Source organism: Cupressus sempervirens, chromosome 8, assembly GCF_028749045.1.
Source record: "Cupressus sempervirens isolate cs-2001-9-10 chromosome 8, ASM2874904v1, whole genome shotgun sequence".
NCBI classification, from domain to species: Eukaryota; Viridiplantae; Streptophyta; class Pinopsida; order Cupressales; family Cupressaceae; genus Cupressus; species Cupressus sempervirens.
In genome coordinates, this window is record NC_143125.1 from 543,267,617 (window position 1) to 543,284,320 (window position 16,704).

Below are 16,704 nucleotides of genomic sequence, written 5' to 3' on the forward strand. Positions count from 1 at the left end.
AAATAAATAAGATAAATTAATTATTTTAAAGTTGTTTAGATAAATTAAATGTTAGAAGGGCAACTTTATTTTAATTAATTTGATTAAAGTTGACATGAATAGAATAAGTATTATCAAAAGTCACGTAAATAAATATAGTTCCCTAACTTGGTATCAGATTCGAGGTCGAGCCTTGTGAAGCGTGGTGGGTTGTGATGTCCCAGCCTAACTGTTTTGGTGGTGCAAATTCCCATTGGGTGTCTATGCTGAGGGGGCTGTCCTATGCTGGCACTCTAGCGGGCACCATTCACCATTAGGCCAGACTTTTAATGTAGTGGTTGCCTTGCTTGAGGCCAAGCAATCTCCAAGAAGGGAGGATTGTAGTGTCCCCGAATTTTGGCGACATAAATGAGATAAATTAATTAATTTAAAGTTGTTCAGATAAATTAAATGTTAGAAGGGCAACTTTATTTTAATTACATTAATTAAAGCTGAAATCGATAGAATAAGTATTATCAAAAGTCACTCAAGTTAATATAGTTCCCTAGCTTGTTGGAGAAGCTACATGATGAGGTGATAATTAAATATATTTGCGAAAAAGCTATGGTTGTGGTTAATGAGAATTTAATTATATAGGTATCATTAAAGGGGGCCACTTGAGTTACGATTTAATATTCTCGGCCGTTTTACATGGTGGTGAACATTTTAATGAGAAGCAAATAATATAAATGCCTAAATCGTCAAGAAACAGTGAATTAAGGATATGATCGCAGCTTTTTGAGCTGAGGGTTTTTTATAAAGAGTCATCAATGATTATTGGAAGTTATTAGGAATCATTTTGAGGTTGGTCTTTTATAACGAGGCATTTATGGGAATTGGAAATTATTAGGAATCATTTTGAGTTTGGTCTTTTACAAAGAGGCATCAATAGGAATTGGAAATTATTATGAATCGTTTGAGTTTTGTTTCTCTATGCAAGGAAATTGAATAGCGATATGATCGCAGCTTTTTGAGCTGAGGGTTTTTTATAGAGTCATCGATGATTATTGGAAGTTATTAGGAATCATTTAGAGGTTGGTCTTTTATAATGAGGCATTGATGGGAATTGGAAATTATTAGGAATCATTTTGAGTTTGGTCTTTTACAAAGAGGCATCAGTAGAAATTGGAAATTATTATGAATCGTTTGAGTTTTGTTTCTCTATGCAAGGAAATTGAATAGCTAGCATTTTCAGGTTGCAAACCCTGAGAGCTGAGAACTCCATGCTTGGATGCAACTCCTGGCATAATTGCTGCTTTAATTCATTTGCAAAGTACAGAGGTGGCCAGAGCAGGTATCTGGATCAGAATTCAATCTTAATTGAGCAGAATCAGATTGATCATCTTTAGACTATTATAATGCCTATTTAGCAATACAATTGTCAAGAAGAAATCACAGCTTTTTCATCCAGAGGTTGCAGCACATGAAGACGTCATAGATAATCAAATTGCAGGTCTCCAACTAATTGAGATAATCTCTCTTATCAAGCAATCAGGTTAGTGATTGATAGTTTCAATCTTGCAGTAAACATTTGCAAGCTCTAAATGTGTAACTTGTTTTCCCAATTTCAATGAAGGGCATATTATTATTGAACCCTTGTTGCTGTGAGATAAGTTATCCAAAAAAGTCATACATATCACAATTAGTTTCATTAAATGTGGTGAAAGGATATTTCACACAATTAATCCTTGATTCATAGGCTCCATTGTTTCTTCTTTTTACGCCATTGATCGTTCAATAATATGTCTTTTGACCATATATTTAACTTAATAGATTTTAAATTATATTATATTATACTTTTATTTAGTATGTTTAAATTTGTTGTTAAATCCCAATTCAAAAAGGGACATTATGATCCACCCTGCCCATTATTGCATGTCCTCAAGGAATGTCTCTTTTAATCTTGTCAACTTAATCTCTTGCTAATATGGAGGTCCAGACTCCAAACCACCTTTTAATTGGCTTCTGCTGCATTTCTTCGATAAAATTTATGAATCGAAGGTTTCCTTACTGGCAATGTTTCTTTAATATCTTGGTTATGACCAACTTTCTACAGCCATGACTTACTTGACTAGTGGTTAAAGTATTTACCACATGGTTAATATTAGTCTTTAATATCATAAGGTTGGCACCATCATCTAAAGTGGAAGGACAAATTTAATTTCTAGTTTTCTTCTGGCTTTTGTACTTGTATTTTCCGATAACATTTAATAATTAAATTGAGATTTGGAAACTAGCCAGGCCCATAAGTTTTCTCTTATCCTTAAAGGGACGGAACAAATCATTAATCTGAAAATAAATTTCTTTTCGTGTCAGTGATATCCCTGTCAAAATAAATATAATTAAAATATAGAGAAATGATAAACCAATAAAATAATAATACAAATAATGATATAGCTATGATTTATTATAATCATACTATAATAATATATTGCTATTAAAAAATGAGAATTAAATATTATTATAAGAATATATATCAAGTAGATATATTATGCAATGTTATTAAAATAATAATAAGAAATATAACTTATATTACTTATTAATATAATAACTTATATTTATAATTTAATAAATATTTATGAAAGGACATGACTCTTAGTATGAGAAACTATATATATAGAATATTATCATTAAGAAATGGAGAAATCAGAAATACAGAGATATGTGGAGGTATGGAGAAATACACAAAAGAAAATATTTATATCCGGTCCGTAATTGGAAAAAAATATAATAAATTACTGAAGGTCCCAATTGGGGACATTACAGTGGTATTTGAGCTATGATCCTGCCATCCTGTAAGTATGAGAAATTGATATAGGATTTCTTACCAGATGACATTCTTCAAAACGATGCAGAAAAATAAAGAGAGGATAAATTTGAAAAATCTATAAAAGTTCAGTTTTTAACTCATTGAGAAGATATAATCAAATCTAATCTTTTAGCAAATGAATTGGAGACATGGGATTTTTGACAATAGAGTATACCCAATCACGGGCTAAAGCCACAGAGATTGATAGATATGATTCTAGTTGCATCTGCACTTAATGAATAAAATGAACACAATATACTAGTAAAACAATCACTCTAGTCTGAGTGCAACAAGCATTGAAAAATTTCATATAAATGAACCACAATGACAGTTCATATATTTGCGATGTAAATAGGAATTATAATCCCAAGAGATTTTAATTTGAATTATAGACCATACACTTGACGTAAGATTCATCAGTATGTTTTGCACACTCACTATTACCGAAACCAAATAATCTAAAATGATGAGGCTATGAAATTAAAAGTCAATGTTGAACAAGGGGCTCAGCATAGAGGCAAGATCCAGAAATTAATTAGGGCAAAACACATTGATTATCAAAAGGAAAGATAATGAATAAGTATACACCTAATTCGATCCACTATTTATGGGATTTCTCATAGTTATTACAGCAAAATTCAAAGGTCATTCGTAGCAAAGAATTGTAGAAAGGTTGATCCTTCAAATTGAATGAGGAGAGTGTAAAACACACATGATATATTAACACTTTGGTATTGAGAAGAATATGGTCTATGCTAGAGGGGAATGATCTTGATGGCACAGTCAGTGATTGCATAATACAATAAGAGAATAGTTAAAAATAAACGACATGGAAATGGGGGACAGAATAGATATTCTAATGTGGAGAATGACTATGTGAAAAATAGAGTTGCATCAGGGAGAACAAAGATGATACTGTTAGAAGCTGTAGACAGAGAAAAAATGATCAGAAAAAAGAAGCATTCAGTGGGACACGGTGACTTTCCAATCAACATGATGGTCATTACACCCATAAGCACAGAGAAAAGGATTTAAAAAATGGAACTACGGACATTTAGAGAAAGAATTATCAGATAAGCTTAATGTAAAACATCAAGTAAAGATTGCATAATAAAGAGAGAAGAAAATACGGAAGGGCATCGCTTAATATTTACTTATAGTTATCTCAAATACCTATATGCCCAGGCAGATATCACATATAGTGAATAATCAGGGTGGAACGAGGAGATTCAAGGAAGGAACACATACAATGAATAATATGTCAACCAGTGATAACTGGATTACATCCTCTAGCAAACATATCAGAGTCTGATATAGTGAGAAAAGATTTATGCAAGTACTATCAAAATGAAATAGAAGCAATGTGAGTACATGGGTGATTCTATATTCACTCAAACCTGAAACACAAAGTTCTCTATCATTTGCAAGGTAGCCATAATATTATAAGTGGGAGAAGGGATTCATATCAAAGAACAAGAGGAACAATGGTTCCAATTCATATTATTCTGAGAATTTATTTCCAAGGATACCATGACCAATTACATGTGTTTGGAGAGTGAAGCAAATAGTTGTTGGACTCGTATTCATGTTCATTTAGTGTGGGTTGAATTAAAAACCCTATCCGTAATGTATCCCACCAAAGTAGACATTTTCACTAACCAAGGAGAACACTATAGACAGATTATATCAACAAATATATCATCACTCACTCAAAATTTATCTTATTAAACACTAATGGAGAATCATGAACACAAGCAATGGGCAAAAACTGAAAAGATTAAGTAATGGCAGACTACGATCATTATTCAAATTCTTTTGTTCTTAAATTTAGTGGGTAGGGAGTGTGCATAGGGGGAGGAGTAAATTGGTTGTGTTGGGGTGAAAGAATTCCAATATGGATAAAGATTTGAGGGAGCCCCAAGCTGAGCGTGTCCAACCTCGAGAAGCAATAAATCTACCATCCATATCAAAATTAAACATGTTCCTAGTGGGTAGGGAGTGTACACAGGGGGAGGAGTAAATCGGTCGCATTGGGGCAAGAGAATCCCAATATGGATTAAGATCAGAGGGAGCCCCAAGCTAAGTGTGTCCAACCTCGAGAAGCAATAAAATCTACCATCCACATCAAAATTAAACATATTCCTATTGGGTAGGGAGTGTGCACAGGGGGAGGAGTAAATCGATCGTGCTGGGGCAAGAGAATCCCAATATGGATTAAAGTCTGAGGGAGCCCCAAGCTGAGCGTGTCTAAACTCGTGCATCAGTAAATCTACCATCCACTATGGAAGTATATACCCTATTATATTACTAGCCAAAGAAAATTTATTTAAAATATGCATCTTGAAGAACTTTTGATCTCTAGATGGAGAAAGGAGCACGACATTCTCGATCAAAGTGGTAAAACATTTCCTTACATTTTCTTAATTTAAATTGTAAGCAGGATTCTAACATGTAGACTATGTGTCTACATCATGTCTTCATGCATTGATATGTTTGCTTCGTGTCTTCTTCGTGTCTTCATGCATTCATGTGTCTACCTCGTGTTTGCATTGCATCTTCATGCATTAATCTGTCTACCTTGTGTCTTCATTCATATGTTCTTGTGCATGCTATTATATACTAACATGTTTACTTTTCCAGTACCTAACACATATGCAGGAAAGAAAATTAATCCAGACTATGAATTAATGAGGATCAAATCAATTGCTTGAGGACAAGCAAATTTGAGAGGGCAGGACTGTGATATCCTCGTCAAAATAAATATAATTAAAATATAAAGAAATAATAAACCAATAAAATAATAATACAAATAATGATATAGCTATGATTTATTATAATCATACTATAATATTATATTGCTATTAAAATATGAGAATTAAATATTATTATTAAGAATATATATCAAGTAAATATATTATGCGATAGTATTAAAATAATAATAAGAAATATAACTTATATTACTTATTAATATAATAACTTATATTTATAATTTAATAATTATTTATGAAAGGACATGACTCTTAGTATGAGAAACTATATATATAGAATATTATCATTAAGAAATGGAGAAATCAGAAATACAAAGATATGTGGAGGTATGGAGAAATACACAAAAGAAAATATTTATATCTGGTCTGTAATTGGAAAAAAATATAATAAATTACTGAAGGTCTCAATTGGGGACATTACAGTGGTATCAGAGCTATGATCCTGCCATCCTATAAGTATGAGAAATTGATATAGGATTTCTTACAGATGACATTCTTCAAAACAATGCAGAAAAATAAAAAGAGGATAATTTTGAAAAATCTATAAAAGTTCAATTTTTAACTCATTGAGAAGATATAATCAAATCTTATATTTAGCAAATGAATTGGAGACATGGGATTCTTGACAATAGAGTATAGCCAATCACAGGCTAAAGCCGTAGAGATTGATAGATATGATTCTAGTTGCATTTGCATTTAATGAATAAAAAGAACACAATATACTAGTAAAACAATCACTCTAGTTTGAGTGCAACAAGCATTGAAGATTTTCATATAAATGAACCACAATGACAGTTCATATATTTGTGATGTAAATAGGAATTATAATCTCAAGAGATTTTAATTTGAATTATAGATCATACACTTGACGTAAGATTCATCAATATGGTTTGCACACTCACTAATACTGAAATCAAATAATCTAAAATGATGAGGCTATGAAATTAAAAGTCAATGTTGAACAAGGGGTTCGGCGGCATATAGAGGCAAGATCCAAAAATAAATTAGGGAACTTGTATCAAGTGCTTGGGAAGTACTTGGGTAGTGATCAACAACATAGTTGAAATTGATGTAGATGGGGCCAAGAGCCATTTGGTGAAATTAATAAAGTTACTTATTTGCCCCAAATACTGTGTTCATTGTTGTGTTAAAATATTCCGTTATGAGATATTGTGATTGTATTAACAAGTGTATGTGCAAGTGTTGAGCTTGATCTTTTGTGGAAGGCGCAGTTGGGGATCGTCCCAAGTTCCCAACTCGGGGAGATCGTCGATGTCGTACGGGGTAAAAATCTAGCCTCGTGACAGTTGGTATTAACAACATAGTTGAAATTGATGTAGACCAAGCTAGGGGCCATTTGTTGAAAACGTAAAGCTACTTTTTTGCCCCAAATACTATACTCATTGTTGTGTTCAAATATTTTGTCGTGCAAGAAGATATTGTGATTATATTGACAAGTGTATCTATAGTTGTTGAGTTCGGATCTTTGGTTGAAGGCATTCTTCGAGATCGTCCCAGCTTGGGGAGATCGTCGATGCCGCACGGGGAAAAATTTGGCCCCATGAGATTTGGTATCAAAGCGTAGTGTTCGATACTCCAAGCTTAGCACATAGTAGTGAAGTGTAGTAATGCTGGAGGAGACATCATTTGTGAAATCGTCTTTTGAATCTATGGCAGCATAGAATCAAAGGGCCAACATAAATAGAAGGCCTTGAGCTACACTAAGGCTCTATGATAGAGTTAATGACTTGGAAAGTCGAATAGAGTCCATGGAGGACCTCAATGCATTAACTTGGATTGCATCTCTTGAGGTAGAGACAAAGGGTTTAGTTGTTGAGAGCAAGGATGCATACAGAGTCTTAAATGTTTATGCAGGAGCATAATCACTCTTAGAGGATCATGATTTATTAGCGAAATCTCATAAGAAGTTAAAGGATGATCATCATATGTTGTCAGATGACAACTAGAATTTGGTAGGGGGAGCACCAAACTATGCCTGGGGATTGTCAGACGTTTGTCAGGGAAGTTCACAGATTGACTAAGGAGGTTGATTTCTTGAAGGCAGTCTTTGCTCAAGGAGGACAAATCAAGACTGGGCATAAACAGAATTCCCTAGATCCATATGATGGAAAAAGAGATGACAAGGTACTGGATAACATCATATTTAATATGGAAAGATCTTTGAAATCTCTGAAGGGATATCTTTCCATACTGATGAGGAGAAGCTTGATGAGGCAGTGTGTTGTCTATCAAGAGAGGCCAAGCTATGGTGGTGAACAAGGTTGGAAGACCAAAGGCAGGGAGGCTAGTGCTAACAGTGGACATCTAGGATGAATTGTGTTTGCAACTCAAACAGACCAAAGGCAGGGAGGCTAGTGCTAATAGTGGACATCTAGGATGAATTGTGTTTGCAACTCAAACAACAATTTAAGTTAGAGTATGCAGCCCTTGAGTTGAGATATAGAGTCAAGTTCATGAGATAGATTGGGTCCATAAGGGACTACATTTAAGAATACCAAATGCGCATGTTCTAATTGCCAAACTGGGAACCCTTGGAGAAAATGTGTTTGTTCATAGGAGGTCTAAAACCTTGGGCAATGGCTGAAGTAAGGAAAAATAAGCTACAAACCCTTGAGGATGCCATTACTATTGTGGATGCATTGAAAGATCACAAGTCTAGACCTAAAGAGTATAATAATGGTAGGTCTTTTCATCAGAAGAATGACAGAAAGCAATTCTAGACAAAGGGTGACGATAAATCTAATTGAAGCAAGTCAGCTGGAGGAGCTTCAAGTAGCATGAAATCAATCGGGACGTCGAAACCAACCTATGTAGCTTCAAGTAGCACGAAATCAATCAGGACGTCGAAACCAACCTATGTTACCAAATTCTTCCTTGGTAAGTCCAAAGTCTGGTCCTGTTCTTGCAAAAGTTTGGTCCTTATCATATTCTTGCAAAAGTCGGCCCAAATTCTGTTAGACGGGCATGGCACAAATTTTATTGTTTTTATGGCAATTTTCAAAATTTGCAATAGGACCCAACCTGAATTTTGCCAAAAAGTGGACATTTTAAACTTTATTAAAGTTTTTTGGGCTCTATATCAATCAATCCAACCCTAAAATGGATCACCAAAAAGGCCAAAAAGAGAAAAACATATGCCATATATATATGTATATGTGTGTGTGTGTGTGTGGTGGTGTATTTTGCTATGTTGCCTTACTATTAGCATAGTGGTTTATGAACTTATTTTCTATTGCAAACATATTTATATACATACATGCATGTATGTATATGTATGTAACATAAGTTTTTGTATGGATGAACCAAAACAAATTAGAACCCACCCAAGAAAAATCTTGAACGAATTTTGAACCCGAATCTTGAACTTGCATCCCAACCTGAATCCAAACCAGCAACTTAGAAACCAACAAACAAGAAGGTTTTGGGGAAGAGTAACTCAAAGGACAAGTATGAGAATGCAAAGAAGCGTGGGTGCTTTATTCATGGGAATCGAAATCATTGGCCTAAGAGTGTCCAAAGCGACAAAGACTAACTTCCACATATACAAAGACTGTAGAGAAAGATGAGTCAGCCTTAGTGATGGGTGTGATCTAAGGATTGGGTGCAGTAAAGAACTCATAACAACAACCAAAGGCTACGAGGGCCAAACTCAAAAGTTTGAATCAGTTGTGTTATGTGGAGGTTGAAATGAACAACTAAATCACCATGGGAATGGTCAATTTGGGGGCCATATACAACTACATTGTAGCCAGGAGAGCTATAGAATTGGGACTTAAGGTGCAACCAGGCACAAGTTCCTTCAAAGCGGTCCAATAACAGAGGTTCCTTATCTTTATTCCCAGCTACCTTTTTCATACTCAATGGTGAGATCACAGGAGCCTTCCGGGATTGTCATCTCTCTGATGTCTTCACCATATGTGAATTTTGTGGATCTAAGAAAAATGACTCTAGGTGAGGCATCACTGGATCTAAGAACTCTTGGCTCAATATCAACTCAACATTTCTATGACACATTAAATCCATGTGGCCTTGACAACAGTTACTTTCTTAGCGGGTGAGTTCATCGATTTGAAGGAACTTGTGCCTAGCTGCACCTTAAGTCCCAAGTCTACAGCTCTCTTGGCTGCAATGTAGTTGTGTGTGGCCCTTGATCTTGTTGTTCATTTCAACCTCCACATAACACAACCGATTCAAAATTTTGGGTCTGGTTGCCGTAGCCTTTGTTTGTTGCTGCGAGTTCTTTACTGCACCCAATCCTTGAATCATGCTCATAACTGAGGTTGACCCATCTTTCTCTGCAGTCTCTGTCTGTACAGAAGTTAGTCTTTGTTGCTATGGACACTCCTTAGAGCAATGATTTTGATTCCCATAGATAAAGCACACATGTTTCTTTGCATTCCTAGACTCATCCTCTGAGTAACTCTGACCTAAATCCTTCTTGTTTGTTGATTTCGACGTACCAGTCAATTTCATGCTACTTGAAGCTCCTTTAATTGACATGCTGCTCTTAGACTTATCATCACCCTTTTTTTTGGAATTGCTTCTTGTCATTCTTCGGATGAGAAGACCCACCGTTATTATACTCTTTAGGTCCAAACTTAAGATCTTCTAATGCGTTTGCAATAATACTGGCATCCTTAAGAGTTTGTGGCTTATTCTTCCTTCAACCATTGCCCAAGGTTTTAAACCTCTTATAAAGAAACACATTTTTGCAAAGAGTTCCCAGGTTGGCAATTCCAACATGTGTGTTCAAAATTCCTGAATGCAGTCCCTTATGTGCCCAGTCTGCCTCATGAACTTGACTCTATATATCAGCTCAAAGGCTGCACTCTCCGGCTTAAACTGTTCTCTTAGTTGCAAACACATGTTATCCAAGTGTCCATTGTTAGCATTGGCCTCCCTGCCTTTTGGTCTTCCAACTTTGTTTGCCACCATAGCTTGGCCTCTCTTGATAGATAACACACTTCCTCATTAAGTTTCTCCTCATCAGTATATCCCTTCAAAGATTTAGATATCTTTCCATATGTAATACAAAGTTGTTCAGTACCATGTCATCTCTTTTTCTATCATATGGATCTGGGGGTTTTTGTTTATGGCCAGTCCTGATCCCTCCTCCTTGAGTGAAGATTGCGTTCAAGAAATCAACCTCCTTAGTCAATCATTGAGCTTCCCCTACGAACATTTGACAATCCCTAGTCATAGTTTGGTGCTCCCCCACCAAATTCTAGTACTAATCTAATAACGTCTAATGATCTTCCCTTAACTTCTTATTAGCTTTTGCTAATAAAGCATGATCCTCCTCGAGCAATTATGCTCTTGCATAAACATGTGAAACTCTATAGGCATGCTTGCAGTCTCAACATCTAAATCCCTTGTCTCTACCTCAAGAGATGCAATCTAAGTTGCCACATCGAGGTCCTCCATGGACTCTATTCGATTTTCCAAGTCGTTAACTCTCTCATTGTGCCTTTTTGTAGCTCGGGGCCTTGTATTGATGTTGGCCGTTTGATTTTGTGTTGCCATAGATTCAGAAGACAATTCCGTAGATGACGTCTTCTCCGACATTACTACACTTCACTATTATGTGCTAAGCTTGGAGTATCGAGCATTGCACTTTGATACCAACTGTCACGGGGCTAGATTTTTACCCTGCATGACATTGCCAATCTCCCCAAGTTGGGACGACCTCGAACTACGCCTTACACCAAAGATCCAAGCTCAACATTTGCACACTCTTGTTAATACAATCACAATATCTTCTTGCACAATGGAATATTTGAACACAACAATGAACACAATAATTGGGGCAAATAAGTAGCCTTATTGATTTCAACAAATGGCCCTTGGCTCTGTCTACATCAATGCATCAATTTCAACTATGTTGTTGATAATTGCCTGAGTACTTCCCAAACACTATACAAGTTCCCACCCCTAGATATGCATCCACCTTGGAACACCGACACACACCCAACGCACCTCAACTCCCTGGTTATAGTTCCACATGTAGACTCCACACCTACAAAACCTTGTGTCGTTGGAACTTGCTGATGTAACCCTAACTCATTGTGAGCAAAGTTGGCTTGGAGTATTGAGCACTGCATTTTGATTCCAATTGTCATGGGGCTATATTTTTAACCCACTCGACACCGACGATCTCCCCAAGTTGGGATGATCCCGAACTATGACTTCCACCAAAGATCCAAGCTCGACACCTACACACACACATTAATACAGTCAAAATATCTTCTTGCATAGCGGAATATTTGAACACAACAATGAACACGGTATTTGGGGCAAATAAGTAGCTTTATTGATTTCAACAAGTAGCCCTTGGCCCAGTGTACATCAATTTCAACTATGTTGTTGATCACTACTCAAGTACTTCCTAAGCATTCTATACAAGTTCCCACCCCTAGATATGCATCCACTCTTCGAACACCGATAAATACCCAATACACCTCACCTCCTTAGTTGTAGCTTTACACGTAGACTCCACACCCGCAACACCCTGTGGCTTTGGAACTTGCCGATGCAACCCTGACTCATTGTGAACCAAGCTAGCTTACACGGATAAGATCTAGGCCCCCTTTGTGGATGGGGACTCCAAGTCACACTGCTCTTCACACCTTCACTATCACTACACCGCTTCACTTCACATTGCATTGCACTACTCTGAACACCCTGCTCGTTGAATGTTGTTTTGTGTCTCCTTGGATTTTTTCACCATGACACTTCACCTTGTGAGCAATCGATCACTATAGAATGTTCATCTTAATAATCAGTCAATCAGAAGCATCAATAAACCACACTTCGTCCTTCAACGTCGTCTTGTGCATGTGCTCAAAAGCTGAGAGCAAACATAATTCAATACAAGACCTTGAAGGATAAGTTGATAATGGAGTCAAGCATTTTATTTTAATTGTTATGATAAACAAATGCTGTTGTAGTTGTATTAAACAAAAGGAGATGAAACTCCTTATATTGATTTTCAAAGACGATGTTTCTAAAAGAAACAATTGCGAACTGAAGACAAAAATAGAAACCACCTAATAAACTAAAGACTAACTAACATGACCATTAAAGAAATATTATAATAGTCTAATACCCTTCCTCAATTGTCTTTTGTCTAGCTGTTGTCGTTTGGTCACAAACTCTTCAAGACATTTTGTTGCTGTTGAGACCTTCCCTGGATATGTAGAATGTCAATTACCAAGATTAGCCAAAGAGAATATTTTCAAGGGAAAAAAACTACGAAAAAACCATTAATAATTTAATAAGGGAAAAAATTATGAAAACCCATCAAAATTTTTTTAAGGGAAAAAATTATGAATATCCATTAGAGAAACCTTCATGTGGCAAAATAACACATGTAAGCAACATATAGAATCATGTAACTCACATGCAACCTTCGAAAATTAAAGACTTCTCCCTAAACCAAGAAATTGCTCAATCAAGATTCAAAACCCTCGACCAAACTCGTGATTCTTAGCAAAAACTTCAAAGATGACACACTTTTTCATAAAATAACTTTGACGATTTTTGTTTCAAAAATACGAAAACCAAATTTTAGGGAAAATATCCAGATCAAAAGAGGCCTGAATTTTTCTTTAAAAAAAAAATCAAATTTTATGAAATCTCGTGCACCTAATTTGATACCATATTATAGTAAATTGATGTTGTATTAAACATAGGAGATGAAAACTCCTTATATAGATTGACAAAAACAATGTTTCTAGAAGAAACAATTGTGAACTAAAGACGAAAATAGAAACTACCTAATAAAGCAAAGACTAACTAAGTTGACCATTAAAGAAACATTATAATATTCTAGTATTAATGAGAGAAGTATGACTAGAGATAGAAGAAAGTAGTCATTGTTTGTTCTTGTCGTTCCATAATGGCTTTCAATTCATTTATCCAATTTTCATCAAGATAAATCATTTAATTACGTCAACTAACTTCTACTTTTTCCTGAAGTTATTTGGCTTGGGTAAACCTAGGTGAACCCATTGGACCATGTACCTAAAAAAAACATTTTTTAACCAAAGAAAAAAATTGAAAACACCCCCATCCTATTGGTACCCTAGGCATACCCATCAACTCATGTCCCCATAAAAACATTTTTCAACCCAAAAAATTAATGTTTGAAAACAACCCCCAATGTTTCATTTCACTCTATTTTTCTTTTTTTACGTAATTGCAACTCATTTCATAAACACACAACGTTAAGAACACCATTTTTTCCCTCCAGGCTACCATTGTTGGGGTTTGAAGGCTACTTTATTTGTTTTATTGTTGAAGGCTATAAAGGAGTTAGAGGTATGCCAAAAGCTAGACGTTTTTCAACCAAAAAAATTAATATTTGAGAACAACCCCCAATGTGTTATTGCACTCTTATTCTTCTATTTGGTCATTGCAACTCATTTCATAAACACACAACATTAAGAACACCATTTTCCTCTAGGCTACCATTGTTGGGGTTTAAAGGTAATATCATATTTTTCATTGGTGAAGCCTCCTATAAAAGGAGTTAGAGGTATGCCAAAGCTTAAAAATCATTGGACAAAGAAGATCTAGGCATCAAAGGTGAGTAAGTCTTTCTTGCTTTCCAAGTTTTGAATATTTTTTTAAAGATTTTCCAAGTCTTTTAAAATTTAAAATTAGTTATTAATATATTTTTTCTTATGCATAATTAGAGGTTACATTGTCGTTATATTTTATTTTTCAGTAATGTTTTACATTATAGGGTCATACTTAATAGTTAGAACTAGAAGTTCTAGTTAAGTTTCTTGGGGACAAAATAAAGATAATACTTTTAGAATTGATACAATGTCACCTTTTTGGTGATATACAACAATGATTAATCAAATATGTGGTGGTGGGAGCTTTCTTTGGCAGGGTAACCATTGCAAGATAGAGTAGATGAACATATATATGTTGTTGAAAGCTCACTTATGTATTCTCATTGGACACAAAATAAAAGCTTTATAGGGGTAAATAAAAAAGAGCTACCATGTGATCTAATAATGTCTTATAGGTTCATACTAAATGTTTCGAACTAGAAGATCTAGTTAAGTTGCTTGTGGACAAAATAAAGATAATACTTTTGGAATTGATATACTTTTAAAAGCTATATGTTTTACATTATAAGTTCATACTTAATGGTTCGAACTAGAAGTTCTAGTTAAGTTGCTTGGAGACAACATAAAGATAATACTTTTAGAATTGATACAATGTCACCTTTTTTGGTGATATATAACAATGATTAATCAAATATGTGGTATTGGGAATTTTCTTTAGCAGGGGTAACCATTGCAACATAGAGTATATGAACATATATATGTGGTTGAAAGCTCACTTATGTGTTCTCATTGGACACAAAGTAAAAGCTTTACAAGGGTAAATAAAAAAGAGCTACAATGTGATCTAATAATGTCTTATAGGTTCATACTTAATGGTTCAAACCAGAAGTTCTAATTAAGTTGCTTGGGGACAAAATAAAGATAATACTTTTAGAATTGATATACCTTTAGAAGCTAATGTTTTACATTATAGGTTCATACTTAATGGTTCGAACTAGAAGTTCTAGTTAAGTTGCTTGGGGACAAAATAAAGATAATACTTTTAGAATTGATACAATGTCACCTTTTTGGTGATACAACAATGATTAATCAAATATGTTGTGGTGGGAGTTTTCTTTGGCGGAGTAACCATTACAACATAGAGTATATGAACATATATTTGTGGTTGAAAGCTCACTTATGTGTTCTCATTGGACACAAAATAAAAGCTTTACAGGGGTAAATAAAAAAGAGCTACCATGTGATCTAATAATGTCTTATATTAAAGAGCAGTAGGATGTCGACATGAGAAGTAAGATAATAAAGATTGATGCACATCCTCTTGTCAAGAAAAACACAAGAAACCTCCTAGTGGCCTTACACATCCAGCTAGCCCACATCCATCTCAAAGAAATATCCACTTGGCTCATATTCTTACATGCCAATGCCTCCTTTTGAACAAAAGAATGTTTTGGCTCCACAAAAAAAGGAGGCCCATTGGACAAGGCCATCAAAAATGAAATCAGAGAGGTTGCGACTTTAGTTGTATTTATGGCAATGGGATTGTTAGATCACCTTATTGGTAGGGTATATTGTGAATACCCTTCACAATATACCTCATTATGTTAGTCCTAGGTATTAAAAGATGTGTACCACTTTAGCTTTATTAGAGACGTCATTGAGAGTAATCAAATATACATGTCCCACCACAAGTTCTTCAATCATTTCTAATGGATATGGAAAGATTGCAAAAATAGAGCATTGATCAATGCTAGAGCAATGTTTCAATATCCTCATAATGATGTTGGGGCCTAAAAATGTTGTCCAAGTTGTAATGGAAAATGTAAAAAGTGTAGGGCAGTTGAGTTGATAGTGGAGGCTATGTATAGTAACATTTTTTAGACACCTTGTGCAGCCCATTCACTCAATTTAATATTGCAAAAGCTTGATGTAGAAATTGATTGGGTCAAACAAGTCTACATAAAGGTCGTGGGGATTCAAATGTTTGTAACATAACAAGTCACAACCCATATTCAAAACCTTCTCAAGTTGAAGTTGTTGAGGTAATTTAAGTCCTATTTTGTAATTTCTATTTTTTTTATAGTTGATATCTGATGGGTATTTTTTATGCCATGTACAATTTTTTGGAGTTTATACAAGCCCAAAAAGTAAAAGCACTAATCCTTGATGATGAGTAGTGGGCTCATATGGAATATGTTTTGAATTTCATTGAGCCCATCTTTAGCATGATGAGGCATTTAGATATTGATCACCCTTGTTTGGGTGAAATTTATGATGGCATGGACTCCATGGTGGAGAAAATAAGAATAATAATAAGACTAAACAAAATCATTTTTCAAAATGTGCTACAAATTATTGTTGACCCTTGGAACAGGATGGTTACATCTTGACATCTATTTAAAATTTGCTTTGTTGCCAAAGTATTTTAGCAAAGAGGTACTTTGCATTGCCGAGGAGAATGACACTAGAAGAGGGGGGGAGGTGGTTGTTAGCTACAAGGTTGCAT

At 35.0% G+C, this 16,704-nt stretch overlaps 1 protein-coding gene across 4 annotated transcripts in view; it reads left to right on the forward strand.

Annotated features, from left to right (window-relative positions):
- The window catches only part of LOC149543589 (myosin-binding protein 7-like), a 68,390-nt gene that overhangs the window by 43,902 nt on the left and 7,784 nt on the right, over positions 1 to 16,704 (forward strand). The window contains exon 2 of one of the 4 annotated variants that reach the window (XM_089798380.1): positions 1,214 to 1,611. The exons of the other annotated variants lie outside the window; for them this stretch is intronic. Coding sequence (XP_089654506.1) covers positions 1,214 to 1,234 — 21 coding nt within the window. The 3' untranslated portion in view covers positions 1,235 to 1,611. Of the gene's footprint in view, positions 1 to 1,213; positions 1,612 to 16,704 lie in introns of those variants that run through there. 4 annotated transcript variants of the gene reach the window in all.